The sequence below is a fragment of the Mytilus trossulus genome, chromosome 2 (genome assembly GCF_036588685.1).
Source record: "Mytilus trossulus isolate FHL-02 chromosome 2, PNRI_Mtr1.1.1.hap1, whole genome shotgun sequence".
Taxonomy (NCBI): domain Eukaryota; kingdom Metazoa; phylum Mollusca; class Bivalvia; order Mytilida; family Mytilidae; genus Mytilus; species Mytilus trossulus.
In genome coordinates, this window is record NC_086374.1 from 99,927,560 (window position 1) to 99,944,856 (window position 17,297).

A 17,297-nucleotide genomic window follows, 5' to 3' on the forward strand; every position below is an offset into this window, starting at 1 on the left:
TAAAGGTTATAAAAGTGACGACATCAATATCACTATCAATGAAGTAATGTAGTGAGGTTGAAGAAATAAAAAAAGAGCACGTCATTTTTTATAATAACCTGGCTTAGAATATTCTCTCGTTATAACCCTGCTTTAAATAATGTGGGGGTATACAGTTTTACCTCTGTCCGTCGTCCCATGAATATTTTTCATTGCATCTTACTTAAGAAATACATAAGGGGACGACCATTTGATATTCCGGGGAGGGGGTGTGATTTGAAAATAAAGATCTCAGTCTTGATAATCACAAAAATAAATGTTTTTTCTTTGGGAGGTTGAAAATAACTTACCTGAGTTTCAATGTATTGACAATGAATAACTCAGCAGGTCTAATGAGATTCTCCATAAATTCATCTTTTTTCCAACAAACAAATCGTGAAAAACTTCCCAAATCTTTTAATAATAAAATTATAAATATTATTAAAATATACTTGAAATCATAAATATTATTTAAATATACTTGAAATGTCTAAAAATTGGTTTCATTAAACTTTTCTCGGGAACACTTACCTCACTTATATTACATGGCCGTAACTATACATTGAGGCAAATGCCTCATGTAGGAAATTTCAAAACCAAAGGCTTGTCACCATATCAGATTGTGTTCATGGCGTGTGCTTTGCAAAAAGCAAGTTCTGTTCTTCCTCAATCATAGACTCTGATTTTTCGGGATTAATGTTTCTTATTTATTTGTCTTTTATTCATTGATTGCCCTTCTGTATTCTATATAACAGTTTTGCATTTCTTTTGTAGTTTAGTCATTTTGTTTTAAACTGGATCATGAGTGTAAAAAAAAAAACAGAAGCCACAGTCTTTACTATGTGAAATTGCATTTTCAGATTAAGAAAGGGTATGGGGAACACCCATAAGGCATGATTTAGCATAATTTAGGTATTAATCCTTTAAGAAGTGACACATTTTGGCTTATTTTCAATGGTCTCATGGTCGGATTTGGGCTTTGCCCTTTACCTGACATGTTGTCACGGTCTTCCTTAATTCATACTGAATGTAATTGGTTGTTTATGATAGCGACTTTTTTTGGTGTGTCACTCTTTATTTATCATAGTTGTTATGCCTGAAGATTCCGTTTTCCTACTCTTAATGTATGACAAAAATATTTTTTGGATTCTTGCGTAAGTCTTCGCTAACTTTTTCTTGCATAAATTCAGTATATGCTCGTCTAGACTACAATTGAAGTCCAGCTTTGATGTTTTCATACCAGTCCTTTTGTGAATTGTTGTGCTTTCCTCTGGATTATGCTCTTTGTTGTTCTCTGATCGTTCGTCTTATGTGGGTATTCGTTCAAGGGTAGCTCTATCCGGCAAGTGATCTTTTTGTTTGTACATAATTTCCTATGGATTGTTTTATTATCTGTTTAATTATTGATGTCTTCATGCTGGTATCGTAACACTTTTGTTTATTGAAACAAACAAATATGTCTGTCTAGATGTTTCCCATTACTTCTCATCATGTAAATATAACGGAATTTGATGAGACTGTTATTAAAGTGAGAGGGTTAGCGCTATAGAACCAGGTTTAATCTACCATTTTCTACATTTGAAAATGCCTGTACCAAGTCAGGAATATGACAGTTCTTGTCTATTCGTTTTTGATGCGTTTTGTTATTTGATTTTGCCATGTGATTATGGACTTTCCGTATTGATTTTCCTCCGAGTTCAGTATTTTTGTGATTTTTACATTTTTCTTCTATAAGTTTCCCTTCTTCCAAATGTGTATTTTTTTCCTCTGTTTGTTTTGGTATGTTGAAACTTGCTGACAAGTCCACTAATACTTTGCCGTGGTCGCTATTTCCTATAGGTGGCAGTGTAATACATTTCTGTATGTGTTATGGTGGCTTGTAAACATCAGGTCCATGTTGTTTCCTCTTGTGGTGTTGTTATATATTTGCTGGATTGACAAGTCAGCTGACATCCGTAATGACGCTCTATTGATTGTTTGTGGCATTTGGTTATCTTTAATATATTTTCCCCAGTCAATATCAAGTATATTATAGTCACCTCGTAGTAGAAAGGTGTTTCTCATGTTTTGCATCTCAGAGTCTGTGATTGTTCTCTCTATATATTTGTTATCTGTTTTATTTTCAGGTCTATAAATGCTAGTAATGATGTACTGTTTATTCCTGTTATCATTTCTCATTATATCTGCGTCTTTGTTGATAAATACTTGTCTCATTTCAAGTTCGTTCTGGAGATATTCAAGTCTATCCCAGGCATATATTACCTTAGCCGTATTTGGCACAACTTTTTGGAATTTTGGATTCTCAATGCTCTTCAACTTTGTACTTGTTAGGCTTTAAGAATATTTTGATATAAGCGTCACTGATGAGTCTTATGTAGACGAAATGCGCGTCTGGCGTACTAAATTATAGTCCTGGTATCTTTGATAACTATTGACCAAAACTTCTAACTAAATAGAACAAGAATTTGTATTAAACCAATTTTTAATCATGCACAACTTGCCAGCATATTCCTCATGTTGAATGTGTGCAGTTTTTGGAAGAGGAAGAAGAACCCTGAAACATCATCACTGTTCCGAAAAAAGTAAAATCACAAAAATACTGAACTTAGAGGAAAATTAATTCGGAAAGTGCATAATCACATTGCAAAATCAAATAAAAAAACGCATCAAAAACGAATGGACAAGAACTGTGATATTCCTGACTTGGTACAGGCATTTTAGAATTTAGAAAATGGTGGATTAAACCTGGTTCTATAGCGCTAACCCTCTCACTTTAATGACAGTCTCATCAAATTCCGTTATATTTACATTGATGCGTTAAATAAACAGACAATAAATAAAATAGTGAAAATATGGGTACATCAGTCATCATCATCGAAAAGTCTTCAGCAGTTGTTTTATGTCATAAATTCATGATTTTTTTTTATTTGGTGATTTCGTGCTACTGGAAGGTCTTTGGTAGTCTCTTTAAAATTATTCCCAACATTTTATATTAATTATTTCCAAAACATGTGATATAAGTGGAAAAAAGCAATGAATTTGATAATTATTATAATCAAACTTAATTCTGTGAAAGAATAGTGTATTTCCAATAAGCAGTTTTTGAGTAATAAAATTTTCAAGTTTTATTACTGATCAAGTCAGTCTTTTTTAGTGAAATTTAGAAAAAAAAATGGGTGAGGGGTACATAAAATGATTTTTCCAGAAACATAAACATCTCATATAACTTTTTTTTTTCAAATTTCATAGATATTTATTTTTTTGAATCATTTATAACAAGGAAGTAAAAAAAAATATGCATTTTGTTCTTTAACAGAGAAAAATTACAAATTTACAAAATTGACAACATGACAAGAAACAGCATAAAAATATGATAAAACTTTCTTATATTAACACCTACCTATAGTTTTTTTAGTTGAATGTATTCAGATTGGTCCCTTTCAATTTTATTGAAAGTATGAAAAAAAGTTTAAATGTGGATTGTGATTTTTTCACAATTATATCCCAAAAATTGGTAAAAATTTATAAAAAATGGAAAAACATCAAAATATGGTACTATCAGAGGACCGTAGCAAAAAGGAAGCACACCACCATATGAAATTTTCTTCACCAATTATTTTTTTACAGTCATATAAACCCAAAAATCAGGATAAGAAAGTTCAATTCTAGAAATTGTTGATGGTGAACATCTTTTTTATTTTTATTTTGTTCTACAGTATACTTTATTAACAGAATATGCAATGCCCATGGCAAAATCAAAATTACATTACCACAAAAATATATAACTATCTGATCAATATAATGATCACAACAACTTTTTTACTTTTACATTCATTATTTCTAAACACATTCTAAATTTATTCAGAAAAGACTTTTGTAAATAAATTTAATATTCTGTAACGATTTACTTTGAAAGAATGTTAATTTGGTGTTGAATCAATTCGCCTTTGGATCTATTGGGTTCTGGGTATTAGTTTCAAAATGTACCCAAAAATGTTGTGATTGGCTTACAGCATTCTAGACTATTGGAAACCAGTATTGCATTTCTTCCTAAATTACTACTGTTCTAACATTCAATGAATTTGTATTATTTTGTAGCAGAAAATATGTTTCAAGTATGTCATATGTCATATATGTTTTGTACGTTTTTAGCACAACAAAAAGTTTAATAGCATTATATCAAATGCTTACAAATTAATTGCTGCCTCACAATTTAATAATACAGTAGTTCGTACATCATATCTTAGATATTAGTTTTTTCAATGCAAACAATTTGTATTCATTAATAAAAATTTAAATCATACTTTTGATAATCCCTTTGTCGAATTTCAATACGCTAATTTATTATAAGATTTGAATATTCCATGCAATGACACTATAGAAATATTATTTATCTTTTACACTTACATTTAATTGTACTATGATATTTCTATTGGTTTTCAATTTAAAAAAAAAAACCTGTAAATAAATGACAATGTATAATCAATGGTGGTATGTGTTTTATGAACATGTATATAATTAAAAAAGGAAAAACATACTATATGATCTATAATAAAAATAATTATGAATGATGAACTTTGTTTACAAAAGGACAATAGTTGACTAGTGTAAAAAAAAAAAACATAACTTACAAAAAGAATGTGAGATTTTTTATAAATTACTGGCCATTATTTCAAATAGAAAATATTTATACAAAATTGAAGAATGTGGATACATTTGAAAACTGAGGAAAACCAATTTTCAGAGGATTTTTTTTTAGTTAAGATGAAATAACCAATTTAAAAACTCCCCATAATACAAATGTTAGGTCCAAGAAAAATACAAATTATGATTCCACAAAATAAACTGCATGTTCATTTTAAAATAGCACATGTTTATTCAACCACAAAAGTTGAATCAACATAAATAAATGAATACACACTCAGTAAAATGTAAACAATGTTTTTTGTTTACATTTACTGTTACTAAAGCAACAACATATGGTAGTAAATTAATCTGTACGAGCAGACATATTGCACTTCACCTCAAGATTAAGAAAAGATGACAAATGTCACTTTTTACTTGAAAAGAAAAATTAAACCTGACATTGTCTGAATTAAATTAATCGGCAACTGAAAACATGAAATAATGCAGAGGATTTTAGTTCTATGTTTTAAGAGTTGTTAGTGTAAATCAACTCTATCGTAAATTTGAGTTCCTGGAATCAGAAATTCTACAGATGTACAGACACAAAATGAACAGCACTTCCTTAATCTAAATGGAACTATTCTATAAAGACTGAAAGCTGAGGTGTGCATTCTTAAGTATAGACACTGAAAAGAAATGGAAGTCTTTTGACGCATTATGGGTATTAACCAAATGTGGATTCTTAAAAATTCTAAAGAACTTCTTTAGAATGTTTTTCGTTCATTTTTTTCCATAAATAAGGCCGTTAGCTTTCTCGTTTGAATTGTTTTACATTGTTTTATCGGGGCCTTTTATAGCTGACTATGCAGTATGGGCTTTGCTCATTGTTGAAGGCCGTACGGTTACCTATAGACTAGTTGTTAATGTTTGTGTCATTTTGGTCTTTTGTGGATAGTTGTCTCATTGGCAATTATACCACATCTTCTTTTTTATATTCTCGATATTTTTAAATCTCGGTCTGTTTTCGAAATTAGTAACATACTTTGATTTTTTAACCCTGTATTCCACCATTTCCCATGTGAAATTATATTTTTTTGAAGAAAAAAAACGATGAATGGCAAAATCATTTTATATTTCTTCCTATGAGGTTACATTTTATGACGTCAAACACGTGCAGCAATACATGTGGTTTTTAAATTTGATAGATGCTTTTTGTGCTTTTTGTTAATTATTTATTTGTTTGTTTTGTGATTGTGACACAGTAATGACTGATGTACCACTGTTTTAACTATTTTACTTATTATATAGATAATGGAAGATGTGGTGTGAGTTTGTTTTGTTCACGCATTGTTGTAAATATAATAGAATTTGATGCGACTGTCATACAAGTGTGATGTTTAGCGCAATAAAAATGGGTTCAATCCACCTTTTTTACATAAGAAAATGGCTGTACCAAATCAGGAATATGACAGTTGTTAACCATTCGTTTGATATGTTTGAGCTTTTGGTTTTGCCATTTGATTAGGACTTATATCTCGAAATTGACTATGGGGTCAAAACAAAACTTTACGACAAAGGAGATAATTTCAGCTTCACAATTGTGACATTTTCATTATTTTAAAACCAAGAGAACCAAATGTAATGAAGTTCTAATCATCACGTCGTAAAAATTACGGACTCCATCACGAGTTGGTTGACAGTTATATCATAACCGTATCACAGATGATATCGGATATGTTCCTTATGTCGTTCCTACAATGTTCTTCCCTTTTTACTCGCGTGACCTCCCGAATTATACTATTTACCGGGTGTGAAACAACATGAGGTACACGACGGGTGTCATATGTGGAGCAGGGTCTGCCTTCAATTCCAGAGCACATGAGATTACAGCCAGTTTTTGTTATAGTTTTCTATGTTGTTTTGTGAACTATTGTTTCAGTGTTTGTCTTTTTATTTAGCCATGGCGTTGTCTATGAGTTCCTCTGGTATCTTTGGACCCTCTTTTAGATACATTGAGCATGTTCAAGGATATTGGACACTTCCAAGCGAGATAACCCAATAAGTTGTTTAAGAATTTTTATAAAATCTCTGATAATTTTAAATTGCTCACCGAGATATAATTTTATTATGACACATGATATCACGTATGTGTATTTAAATTAAGTCTTCATAATTTTAGAAAATTGTCATAATCTCGGTTTTGAATTCTTCTGTGTTTTTCTATTGTTATTTTTTTTATCAAAATATATCAGGCCACGGTATATCAAATTCATAAACACAATACGTCATTTTTATACATTTTCTGTATCAAATCTCTTAAAATTCAATAGAACTTTCAATAACATTTACCACTTTTAGTTCTAAATAATGGAAGTGGACAAAGCAGAAACTATTATAAAAAAAAGTAAAATCACAAAAATACTGAACTTAGAGGAAAATCAATTCGGAGAGTCCATAATCACATGGCAAAATCAAATAACAAAGCGCATAAAAAACGAATGGACGAGAACTGTCAACCTTTTAATTAATTCGATCCATTTGTATTCTGTACATACAACATCTGTCGAACGGAGGTTTGGAGTTTGCATTTCAAAATGCAGTTTCACAACAGAAAACATTGATATAAAATATTTATTCTTGATAATTAAATGTTTCATGATTTTTCAATCTCTGCTATGGACAAAATAACTGCGACGAAAAATGGAAGTTTTATGAATTTTTTAAAGCATCAACCCATGGTCAAAGGTACAATAACCAAAATAGAAACATAAAGGGGGGGGGGGGGATATATGAATGTTATTTTTCAAATGGCCATTGAAAACAATAAATGCTGACTTAAATTTGTTTTTTTGAAGAATCATACTTGGAAATCCTTCTAAAACTTCACTTGCTATGGACATTCTATCGTAAAAAAGATATATTAAATATTATAACAGGGTATATAAGTGTTTCCCATTTACATTAAAGATAACTATTTATAAGATTTATCACGTGTACTGATTAATGTAAAAAAATAAATGTCCTTCATTCTTGTGAATGGACCCCAAAAGTTCGAAAGGTCCTCCTAAATACATCTAAGAAAAAAATGTTTCTTAAATGAAGTTATAAATATTTTATAAGATAAATTTATCAGCCAAAATTTACTTTTACATGACTGGATAAACAGAATAAACGAATAAGTCGCCGAAATGAAATTAAACGTCTATTTAGAATCATTTACAAAATTGCCGAATCTGTCATTGCTCGTCTGTAAAAAATTGGTGTTTTTTTTTGTTTTTTTTTAAAACTTTGATCATTTTGATGTATTTCAAATAATTAAAAAAATATCAGCCTATACCTAAACCACGAAGACAAGGAGCTTACATAGCCATCTCATTCGTGTCTAAAAGTACTATATTCAACGGAAAAAGAACACTGAAATTGCAAAAATAAGCTTTCAAGCTTTTAAGAAATATGTTAATTTTATTAACAAATCACCTAGATTTATATAATATGGACTCTTTGTGAAGAATCGTCAGTTGTGATGACAATATAATGTCACCATGAACATGATATATCGAATTTTCATATTTGACCCAATACATCAATTTTACACAGTTATTGCACAAACAAAATATGAGCCAAGACTATTCAAATAACAACAACATATTTTTTACAAATATTACATAATGTGGCAAATTTATAAATATTGATATACTGATGAACTCAAGTTTCCTAAAAAAGTGTCATTGGCATACTTTCTCTTTTTTAACACTTAGTTACATATAGACCTTTAATATTCGGTTACATCGCTTTTTGTGTGCATTTTTGTTTGTTTATGTCTTCCTACACGTTCTATTTGGCTACACATTTTTACCGCCATATTTAAACAAAATCGAAATAGTTAACAGAAACAAAATACGGCATATTTCTTTTACGGCTCTTTAATCGAAAGTTAATGTTCACAGTTTCTTATTGAATAAAACATCTGCACACAAAGTATGAGTAAAACAACCAGGAGAAAATGCTCCATACCATTTTGAGGTTTCATCAGATGGTTTGTAGAACTTTGTGGCCATTTCTTTCAAAGTACTATTGAGAACCTGAGTAAATTCAATCGACCATATTTTGTCATTTTTTATGTATTCCTGAATTTGATTATAAAGACTAGCTAACAACCATCCGCCAGTACAAGGGGTTCGGACTGCACTGTTACCTACAAAAGTAACATGAAGGTTAATGTAATATATTCACAATGCAGACAAATTATTAACTATGGTCTCGTTTTATGTACAATGCAAATACATATACATTCTGTCTTTTAAAATATGATTTGCTAAACAAATTATCAAAACAACTGAAACAAATTAATTTACAACTGTAATATTTTTCTTTAAAAAAGTTAATACACTTAAAATCAATTTGCAATTAAAATGTTTGCAACTTATGTATTCAAAACACTAGGTCCGATAAAACTATTTTATTTTTGCACAGCTAGAACATTCTTAATCTAGAAATATACAAAAAGGTAAAAATAAAACCCAATTACTAGTATGTGTGTTAATAATATTTTCAAAAACAACCATCGCTTATGGTCAAGGTACAAGCAAATAGGCTATGCCACCATATTTGTTTAATGTTTGCACTGTTGTAGACCATACGATAACCTTTGATGCTAACTTTCTATGTCATTTTGTCTCTAGTTGAGAGATTTCTCGTTGGTAATCATACGACATCTCTTCATTTATATATTATCAGCTTTTTTCTTTCGAATAATTGAATTCTAGTAAATGTTTCAACTTGAATCATGCATACTTACTTGATAAAGATGCAAACATTATCAAGGTATCCGCAGGACATTCCACATCTATTATCTGATCATTTGAATTCTGTTTTGTGGTTTTGGAAATTTCATCTCTCATCATGTGATCTACTTTTGATACATCGTGACCAATATCCAATCTATTTCCTATAACCCGACCAGTTCTGCATGCCTAAACATTAGTAAGGATTGTTAAATATACTGATCCAAAAAAAGTCTAGCAACAAAATCAAATAATAATAAAAATATCAATCTATTCATGTCTAATCATTTTCAGAATAAAATTAAAGCATTATAATCAATTTTACACACAAAATGGTGGAAAAGAAAAGAAGGCCTACACCATCTCCATAACTTTATATCAGGGTGAAACAAAAACATCAGCATTATTTTCATTTGTTAAGGGACATAACTCTAAAACGATTCTAGTGACTCTACCAAAATTCAAACTTGATCTTTGTTTTAGGGTTATAAGCATTTTGTATAAGATCTATAACATTTGGTTGAGGCAAAATTAAGTTAGAGAACGAAAAAAAAAACATTTTGTAAGTTTCCATTTATAAAATGAGTAAACTCTAGAACAGTTCTAGTGACTCTATCAAAATTGAGACTTCTATATTTTGTGATAATAAGCATTGTGTATAAGTTTCATAACATTTTGAAAAGGCAAACTCAAGTTAGAGAACGGAAACTAATTTGGGGACGTACGTTCGTGCGTACGTACAGACGGACAAGGGTAAAATTTAATGCCCCCTCTGCTATGGTGGGGGCATAAAAAACTGCAAAATTTCCTTAAACTACATATTTAGTGGAAGCAATCCAAGAATGGGTTGTTGGGTTCGTCTGAAAATATCAGAGCTGTTAGAGCTTGACCAACTGAACAATTTGACCCGAAGACAGATTTGCTTTATTTCTTTAGTGTGAGGAGATATAAGCAAAACACTGCTTTGACCCTTTGTTTTTTTTCTAGCCATGGTGGGCTGGCCATGTTTGTCGATGAATCAAAACTTTGGATACGATTTATAAACTAGATAACTTAAGGAACATTTAGTTAAAATTTGAAGGTATTTGGCCCAGTAAATTTTTGAAATAGTTTACCACAACAGACGACGACGACAGACGACTAACGCCAAGTTATGGCATAAGCTCATTCGGAAGAAGTAGTCTTGGTAACTTAATCGACAATACGTGCTACGTATAGATTAGACAACTGGTTTTCCTGTTTGAATGGTTTTACAATACTAGTTTTTGGGGCCCTTTATAGCTTGCTGTTCGGTGTGAGCCTAGGCTTCGTGTTGAAGGCCGTACCTTGACCTAGAATGGATTACTTTTAAAAATGGTTATTTGGAAGGAGAGTTTTCTCATTGGCACTCATACCACATCTTCCTATATCTATATATATATAGTTATGCTACACAGGTAAATATATTTTTGATACAGATTTTATAGCAGCCTACCTGAATAAAGAAAAATTTTGGTTTATCTGCAAGCTCTTTACAATTTCTTTCGTCAAACATTCCAACAATTTCATTTGTTCTGACCGGTTTTCCATTAGTTCCAAATATTACATGTTCTTTTGGGCCATCAGACTTCTGAAACACCATTTCTTCACCATGTGCAGCAATAACACAAACGAAACAGTCAGACTCTTTGTTAAAATCTTTCATCTTTAAAACTAAAAGAATGCAAATCTTCAGGCGCAATGACAAAAAAACCCAAACAAATCCAAATTAGAACAATTCTCTTATTTATTTTCAACATTTTTAAAGGATTATAGGATTAGTACGGCAAAGCTACGCAAAAATTAATTAAAACGCCGTCAGTTACTGATAACTTCAGTTCCGATTAACTCATACACATTAGGAAATGCATTAACAAAAATGACTCACATCAGTAGGGGGTTTGTATTATCAATCACTCCGCTATACAGAAATTTTACATTTTGATTTTATTAAATTTCGTGAAGCCTATTGCTGATGACCGACGTAGACGTCAAACGAACGAGCTGTGGGATTTCATATTGCAATCTTAAAAACTTTTGGCAGTTCAAACACATGCTTGTTTCTGATTTGTTTAACTGTTACATTAAAGCCTAAGGTTAAAAAGAATCGAGACAATTCACACGGCATACCTGTGAGTTCAAACACAATAGTGGGTGCATAGGATGAAATACGATGTGACTGTGACAATTTGTCTAAAGTATCCCCAAATGGGACGCAAAACCATGTTTTATATTATTTTTAATGGATTGTGTTTATACGATTTTACTTTTAAATAATTTACTTTATACCTTCTTCTGCTTTTTGAATTATATCTGTTGATGTTAAATTTCTATATGGTCGAACATCAAACCCAAGCTTCTTGAATATCTCCAACATGTGTTTAAAATCTATATTATCTCCGGGTCTATCATTAAAATCAGAGTTAGGGTCATATTCTTCATTGTGTATCAGTAACGCGATTCCACGCTTTGCATAGCCAAAATTGTATGCGAATTCTTTGATCTTCGTGTCCATTTAACACGTACTAGAAGACAAAAATAAAATGTTGTAAAATTATCTATGCAAATCTTTCTATGTGAGTTTTAGATAATTTTCATAATAATTAAGTTATGTATTTGCTATTCCAATGCGATGTATCAACTACAGACTACAGTCCTGAAAATGGCCATTGTCAATGAACTCTTTCATAATCAGTTGCCCCATGAGAAATTGCCTAAAAAAGTGACATTTACAGACCTACAAGTCAAAACCGATCCTCTCACGCATGACTTAATGAAAAAATGTAGTTTTTGGAATTAGTAAGACGTCTATCAACACCGGACAGCGTACAACATGCAAAACAACATGCATACCCATTGCCTTAAAAAAAACTAAAATTTGAACTTGTAGGTTTGTAAATAGAATCATTTCAAAATTGAAATGTCACTTTTTTAGGCAATTTCTTATGGGGCAACTGATTTTGTAAGAGTTCAACTCTACCTACAACAGTAAATGATACATGTATCTCTTCGTTAAAGTATTCTCTGATTTTCAATATTTTGATCTTTTGAATAAGAAAATTGATATTTAGAAATGTACATACCTTTTGAAGCGGTGACAATTAATCCACTCAAGCACAACCGGAAAAACCTTTCACGGTTTTCATTGCAGAACCAATTGTTCTGCGTGTGTATATTACCAGCCGTGATAATAAAATATTGCAGTATCTTTGAATTATAGGTGATTTGGGCTTAGGAAACAATTGAATTCGTTTCAATTGCATTCCACTGGATTTGCTACATGATACTTATTGAATTAAATGTGTAAATCTACAAATGATAAATCGTGCATTTTTTTTATATAGATCAGTCAGGATACTACTTCGTCAAAATGATCTGCCCGTTACGCCAGTTCATTTTCACAATCGTAGAAATGGACGCCAGCGCTACCAATTTTGCTCTTGGAAACCGATAAATTTATCCACATTGCATCATTACGATCCTTATATTTCAGTTGTATTTTGAAAGACAAATGTATCAACTAGCTAATAAGCATCAGTTAATGATCTTGGCTGCATTGATTCAACTTAAAACTAGTTTCTGATCGGTTATCAGGTGGAATTTTCGAAAATTCATAAACATTCAAAAAAATTCCGACTAATTATTTTGTAGAAGGGCAGACTAGATTTGTTTTGTGTATGAAGACTATAAACCCTAGTTATCACACACAAAAATATAATTTTCGAAGATGTGCATTTTCACCATCCAACTTGAAAGACTGTCGTCAAGTACTTTCAGTAAAACAATAACTATTCGAACACCCCTTCTCTGTTTTTGTGACCCATTAAATAGATATTTCACTTGACCCATATATCTCATCTTTTAGTACTGTGATTTTTGAGTTTCATAAACTCAACCTGTAGCTTTGATATATAAAGATGATAGAATCTGAAGCGAGACGATGTATGAAATATTCTTACTTTGTACGATATCAAGACAAACTATTCAACTCAAACACGCCCTAACATAAAAAGGTGCACTCTATTTTCTCTTTTCGATGCAATTGATACCCGTTTTTTTGGAATTTTTTCTTCAGTCACATAATGGAAGGGCAGACACGAAAATTACTGAACTAATAGATTGATATGTTTTCCGTCCTTGGTAATTTTTTCAAGAAAATCGGAGGTTATACATTTTCTAAATCCAACTTGAAAGATACCCATGTCGTCGACTTGATATCTAATTGTTCTGCTTAACTATGTACTAGATAAATTGAAAACTTATGCAAATTGTGTTTTTAAAATAAAACACCTCGTACTTGAGAAGAAAATTGTAATTTTGTTTGATTCTATTAACTTTTAAAACTTTTGTCACTATAGTTAACATTTATCGCCTTCTCTAACAAAAAGCTTAGATTCTTTTGTTCTATTTCAATCTGGTTTCCGACTGAGATTAGACCGTTGGTTTTCCCGTTTGAATGGTTTTACACTAGTAATTTTGGGGCCCTTTATAGCTTGTTGTTCGGTGTGAGCCAAGGGTTCGTGTTGAAGGCCGTACCTTGACCTTTAATGGTTTACTTTTTTTTAAATTGTTATTTGGATGAAGAGTTGTCTCATTTGCACTCACACCACATCTTCATACATCTATATCCGATATCATTTGTGAAACGGTTATTCTATAACGGTCAACCAACTCGGACGGCGTCCGTAAAATTTACGAAGGGATGATTTCAACTGCACCATTTGGAACTCTTGGTTTAATAGCTTCCTTGCGAGCAGCAACCCTCTATCAAGAAAATCATGGTAGGAAATACAAGCACGGAAATATCGTATCAATGATATATCTCATGGGGAATTCACAACACACTGCCATATGGGAATGCTTAATTCTATTTAAATAGTTGAAATTCTTTATTGTTTGGCATGTCCAGATAAAATGAATGATCTATAGGGTTAGTGGTCACCCGTATCAATACAGTTGAACATGTTTAAATATCTTGAAACGGTAACCATATATAAATATACTCGTTTGACATGTCCAGATGAATCGAATGAAGAAAGCATGAGTTTTAAAAACAGAACCATAAATGTTATACTTACCGTGTTAAGCAAGAAAATAATCCTTGGAATTTGGGAGGTGGCCAAGGTCATATGAAATATATACAAGGTGTTAAGTTGACATACTTGAATAACACACACTTAGAGTTATCTTATCTACCGGTATTTCCGGTGAAAAAAAGAGTACTCCAACTGAATCCACCTAAACATACCAGTTTATTTTCATTTAAAAAAATATGTGATTATTATGACACATGAGACAAATTGCGAAAGGGATTTAATTGTGAGAACATTTCTAAATGTGTAAAATACTCTGTGGTCGGGATAAGACATGTGAACGTAGAATTCTGGGACCTCATCTTTCTCATTTTTTGACTTTATTTCTCAATCATGATATCAATCAGCATACTTATTTTGTTTAATCAATGCTTCGGAGTTTTGTTTCATTATGGTGCATGTAATTAATTATGTTATTTCTAAAATTGTACAAGAATCAAATTATTGTTCGATCTTAGGTCGTCTATTTTTAAATGTACAGATTTGAATAACACCTTATACTTACTTACCTGTATGTTTGTGTATTCATGTTTTAAAAAGAATGCTCCAACTGATTCGTCGAAAAACGTAAATATTTACTATGTAAGGGAATATCTGCCATAATTTAACAATTCTTAATTTGTAAAATGTAAATTCTTAATTTGTAACATGCAATTTCTGTATTTGTAACATGTACTTTTTCCGTTCCTCACATGAATTTCTACGTTTTTTGATTTGTGAAATGTAACTTCTTAATTTATGAAAAGCAGTTTCGTAATTTAAAACATGTACTTTTGCCATTCGCTACATGAATTTCTACACTTCTTAAATTGTAACATGCAATTTCCTTAATTTGTTAACGTATTTTCTTCATTCGTTTCATGAATTTCTAGATTTGTTTTAAATTTGTGAAATTTGTAAATGCAATTTCTTATTTGTTAATGTATTATTTTTCATTCGTTTCATGAATTTCTACATTTCTTAATTTTGGTCACTTTTTAATCAATTAAGGGTCTATTTTAGTTTAATTCAATTAGTTTATGTGAAAGATTCTAACGGATTTAGTCATTGAAAACGCACCGATTCAAACTTAAATATGAAAAATCGATCAAACATGCCGAAAAAATATCTTTTCAGATGATTTTGTCAAAAATAAAAGTGGCCGCATCCATGTTCGTCCTCAACCTTTATATATGTTATGTATTATCATCAAATTCAACTTAAGCTTAACGTTTTACGTTTTAATTTCAAGAATAAACAATTGCGGCCACATCCATTTAAGAGTAAAACCGTCTAAAATTTAACTAAAATGTTAAACTTGTGCAGATTTCAGTAATTAAGCATGACTTAATGATACTAGTTCCCGAAATATGTTCATTGTATTGTCAAAAACATCACATGTGTATGTAGCTGAAGCAGATACTTTCCAATAACTAAATAAAAGTTTACATTTTAACAATTTTGTAAAACTGCTATTTTTTGGGGCAAAAAAAAGGGTATTACTGGACCTACTCCTTTTTTTAGAAGAATGTGATTATATAAAATCTTTGAACGATAATTTATTTCATATACATGTTGAATAATTATAATTTCACAAAATTCTAATTGTATTCATTAATCTGTGTCGGGGAAGGGGATGGAAAGTTCCGGATGTTGAAACCCCTATTTTTTGGACTACAAATGCTTTTGTATGGTGATACATGGTTGGAACCCCCTTTTCTATTGACTTAAAAGTGTTTGAACCCCCTTTTAAAAATGACTGGATTTTCGCCTGATTAGTGGATAATAGGCTCGAACATACAAAAAAAGAATTGGGTTGTTTTAATGAAGGTAAAAAAAAACAGACAGATTTTAGAATTAATACTGCACTTTGAACACCATAATCCATTGAGTTTTACTTTTTTACTTTGTAAAACTAAGCTTTGGGGTAAATAAGGGCGAAATGTATTATCTTTATCATGTTTATCAGTTTTAATTATGTTTCGTATCTTTCATAGTATCTAAATATAAAAAAGAAGATGTGGTATTATTGCCAATGAGACAACTATCCACAAAAGACCAAAATGACACAAACCTTTACAACTATATAGGTCACCGTACGGCGTTCAACAATGAACAAAGCCCATACCGCATAGTCAGCTATAAAAGGCCCCGATAAGACAATGTAAAACAATTCAAACGAGAAAACTAACGGCCTTATTTATGTAAAAAAGATGAACGAAAAACAAATATATAACACATAAACAAACGACAACCACTGAATTACAGGCTCCTAACTTGGGACAGACACATACCTAAATAATGTGGCGGGGTTAAACATGTTAGCGGGATCTCAACCCTCCCCCTAATCTGGGACAGTGGTATAACAGTACAACATAAGAACGAACGAATCCCGGTGGTGACGATATGAATTTGTAGATTAAATACGTGCTCTCCGGTTACATAAATAACTGTATATATGTAAAATCATATGAATCTTTTTTCACTGATCATTGCGTTGAACATGTTTTCAAGGAAAATACGTCAACAAATATAGAAATTGCATATACAAATTAAGAAGTTACATTTCACAAGTCAAGAAATGTAGAAATTCATGTAACGGATGGAAAAAGGACATGTACACCACATCTTCCTATATCTATGTAACAAATTAAGCAATTGCATTTTACAAATAAAGAAATTGCAAATTACAAATTGAGAAATAACATTTTACAAATTAAGAACTTTATAATTATGGCGGATATTCTCTTTCATAATTTACATAGTTGTTGTGTGTAAA

General features: G+C 31.0%; 1 protein-coding gene across 2 annotated transcripts; it reads right to left on the minus strand.

The window, feature by feature from the left end:
- Positions 1 to 7,635: 7,635 nt before the first annotated feature.
- LOC134708534 (caspase-3-like) lies at positions 7,636 to 15,154 on the minus strand. 2 transcript variants are annotated; one of them, XM_063569160.1, is made up of 5 exons: positions 14,525 to 15,154; positions 11,736 to 11,971; positions 10,903 to 11,120; positions 9,443 to 9,617; positions 7,636 to 8,839 (listed from the first exon to the last, which is right to left on the minus strand). In XM_063569160.1, the coding sequence occupies exons 2-5, from the start codon at positions 11,959 to 11,961 to the stop codon at positions 8,586 to 8,588; spliced, it is 873 nt and encodes a 290-aa protein (XP_063425230.1). In that variant the 5' UTR covers positions 11,962 to 11,971; positions 14,525 to 15,154; the 3' UTR covers positions 7,636 to 8,585. The 2 variants fall into 2 exon arrangements, with proteins under 2 accessions (XP_063425230.1, XP_063425231.1); XM_063569161.1 differs by lacking the exon at positions 14,525 to 15,154 and adding an exon at positions 12,530 to 12,758.
- Between the last annotated feature and the right edge of the window lie 2,143 nt (positions 15,155 to 17,297).

Coding starts and splice junctions, on each gene's coding strand:
- LOC134708534 (XM_063569160.1), bottom strand. CDS start 11,961: ATGGACACGAAGATCAAAGAATTCGCATACAATTTTGGCTATGCAAAG. Junction 11,121..11,735: donor AATTCAAAAAGCAGAAGAAG/GTATAAAGTAAA, acceptor GCATTCTTTTAG/TTTTAAAGATGAAAGATTTT. Junction 8,840..9,442: donor AATGTTTGCATCTTTATCAA/GTAAGTATGCAT, acceptor TTACTTTTGTAG/GTAACAGTGCAGTCCGAACC.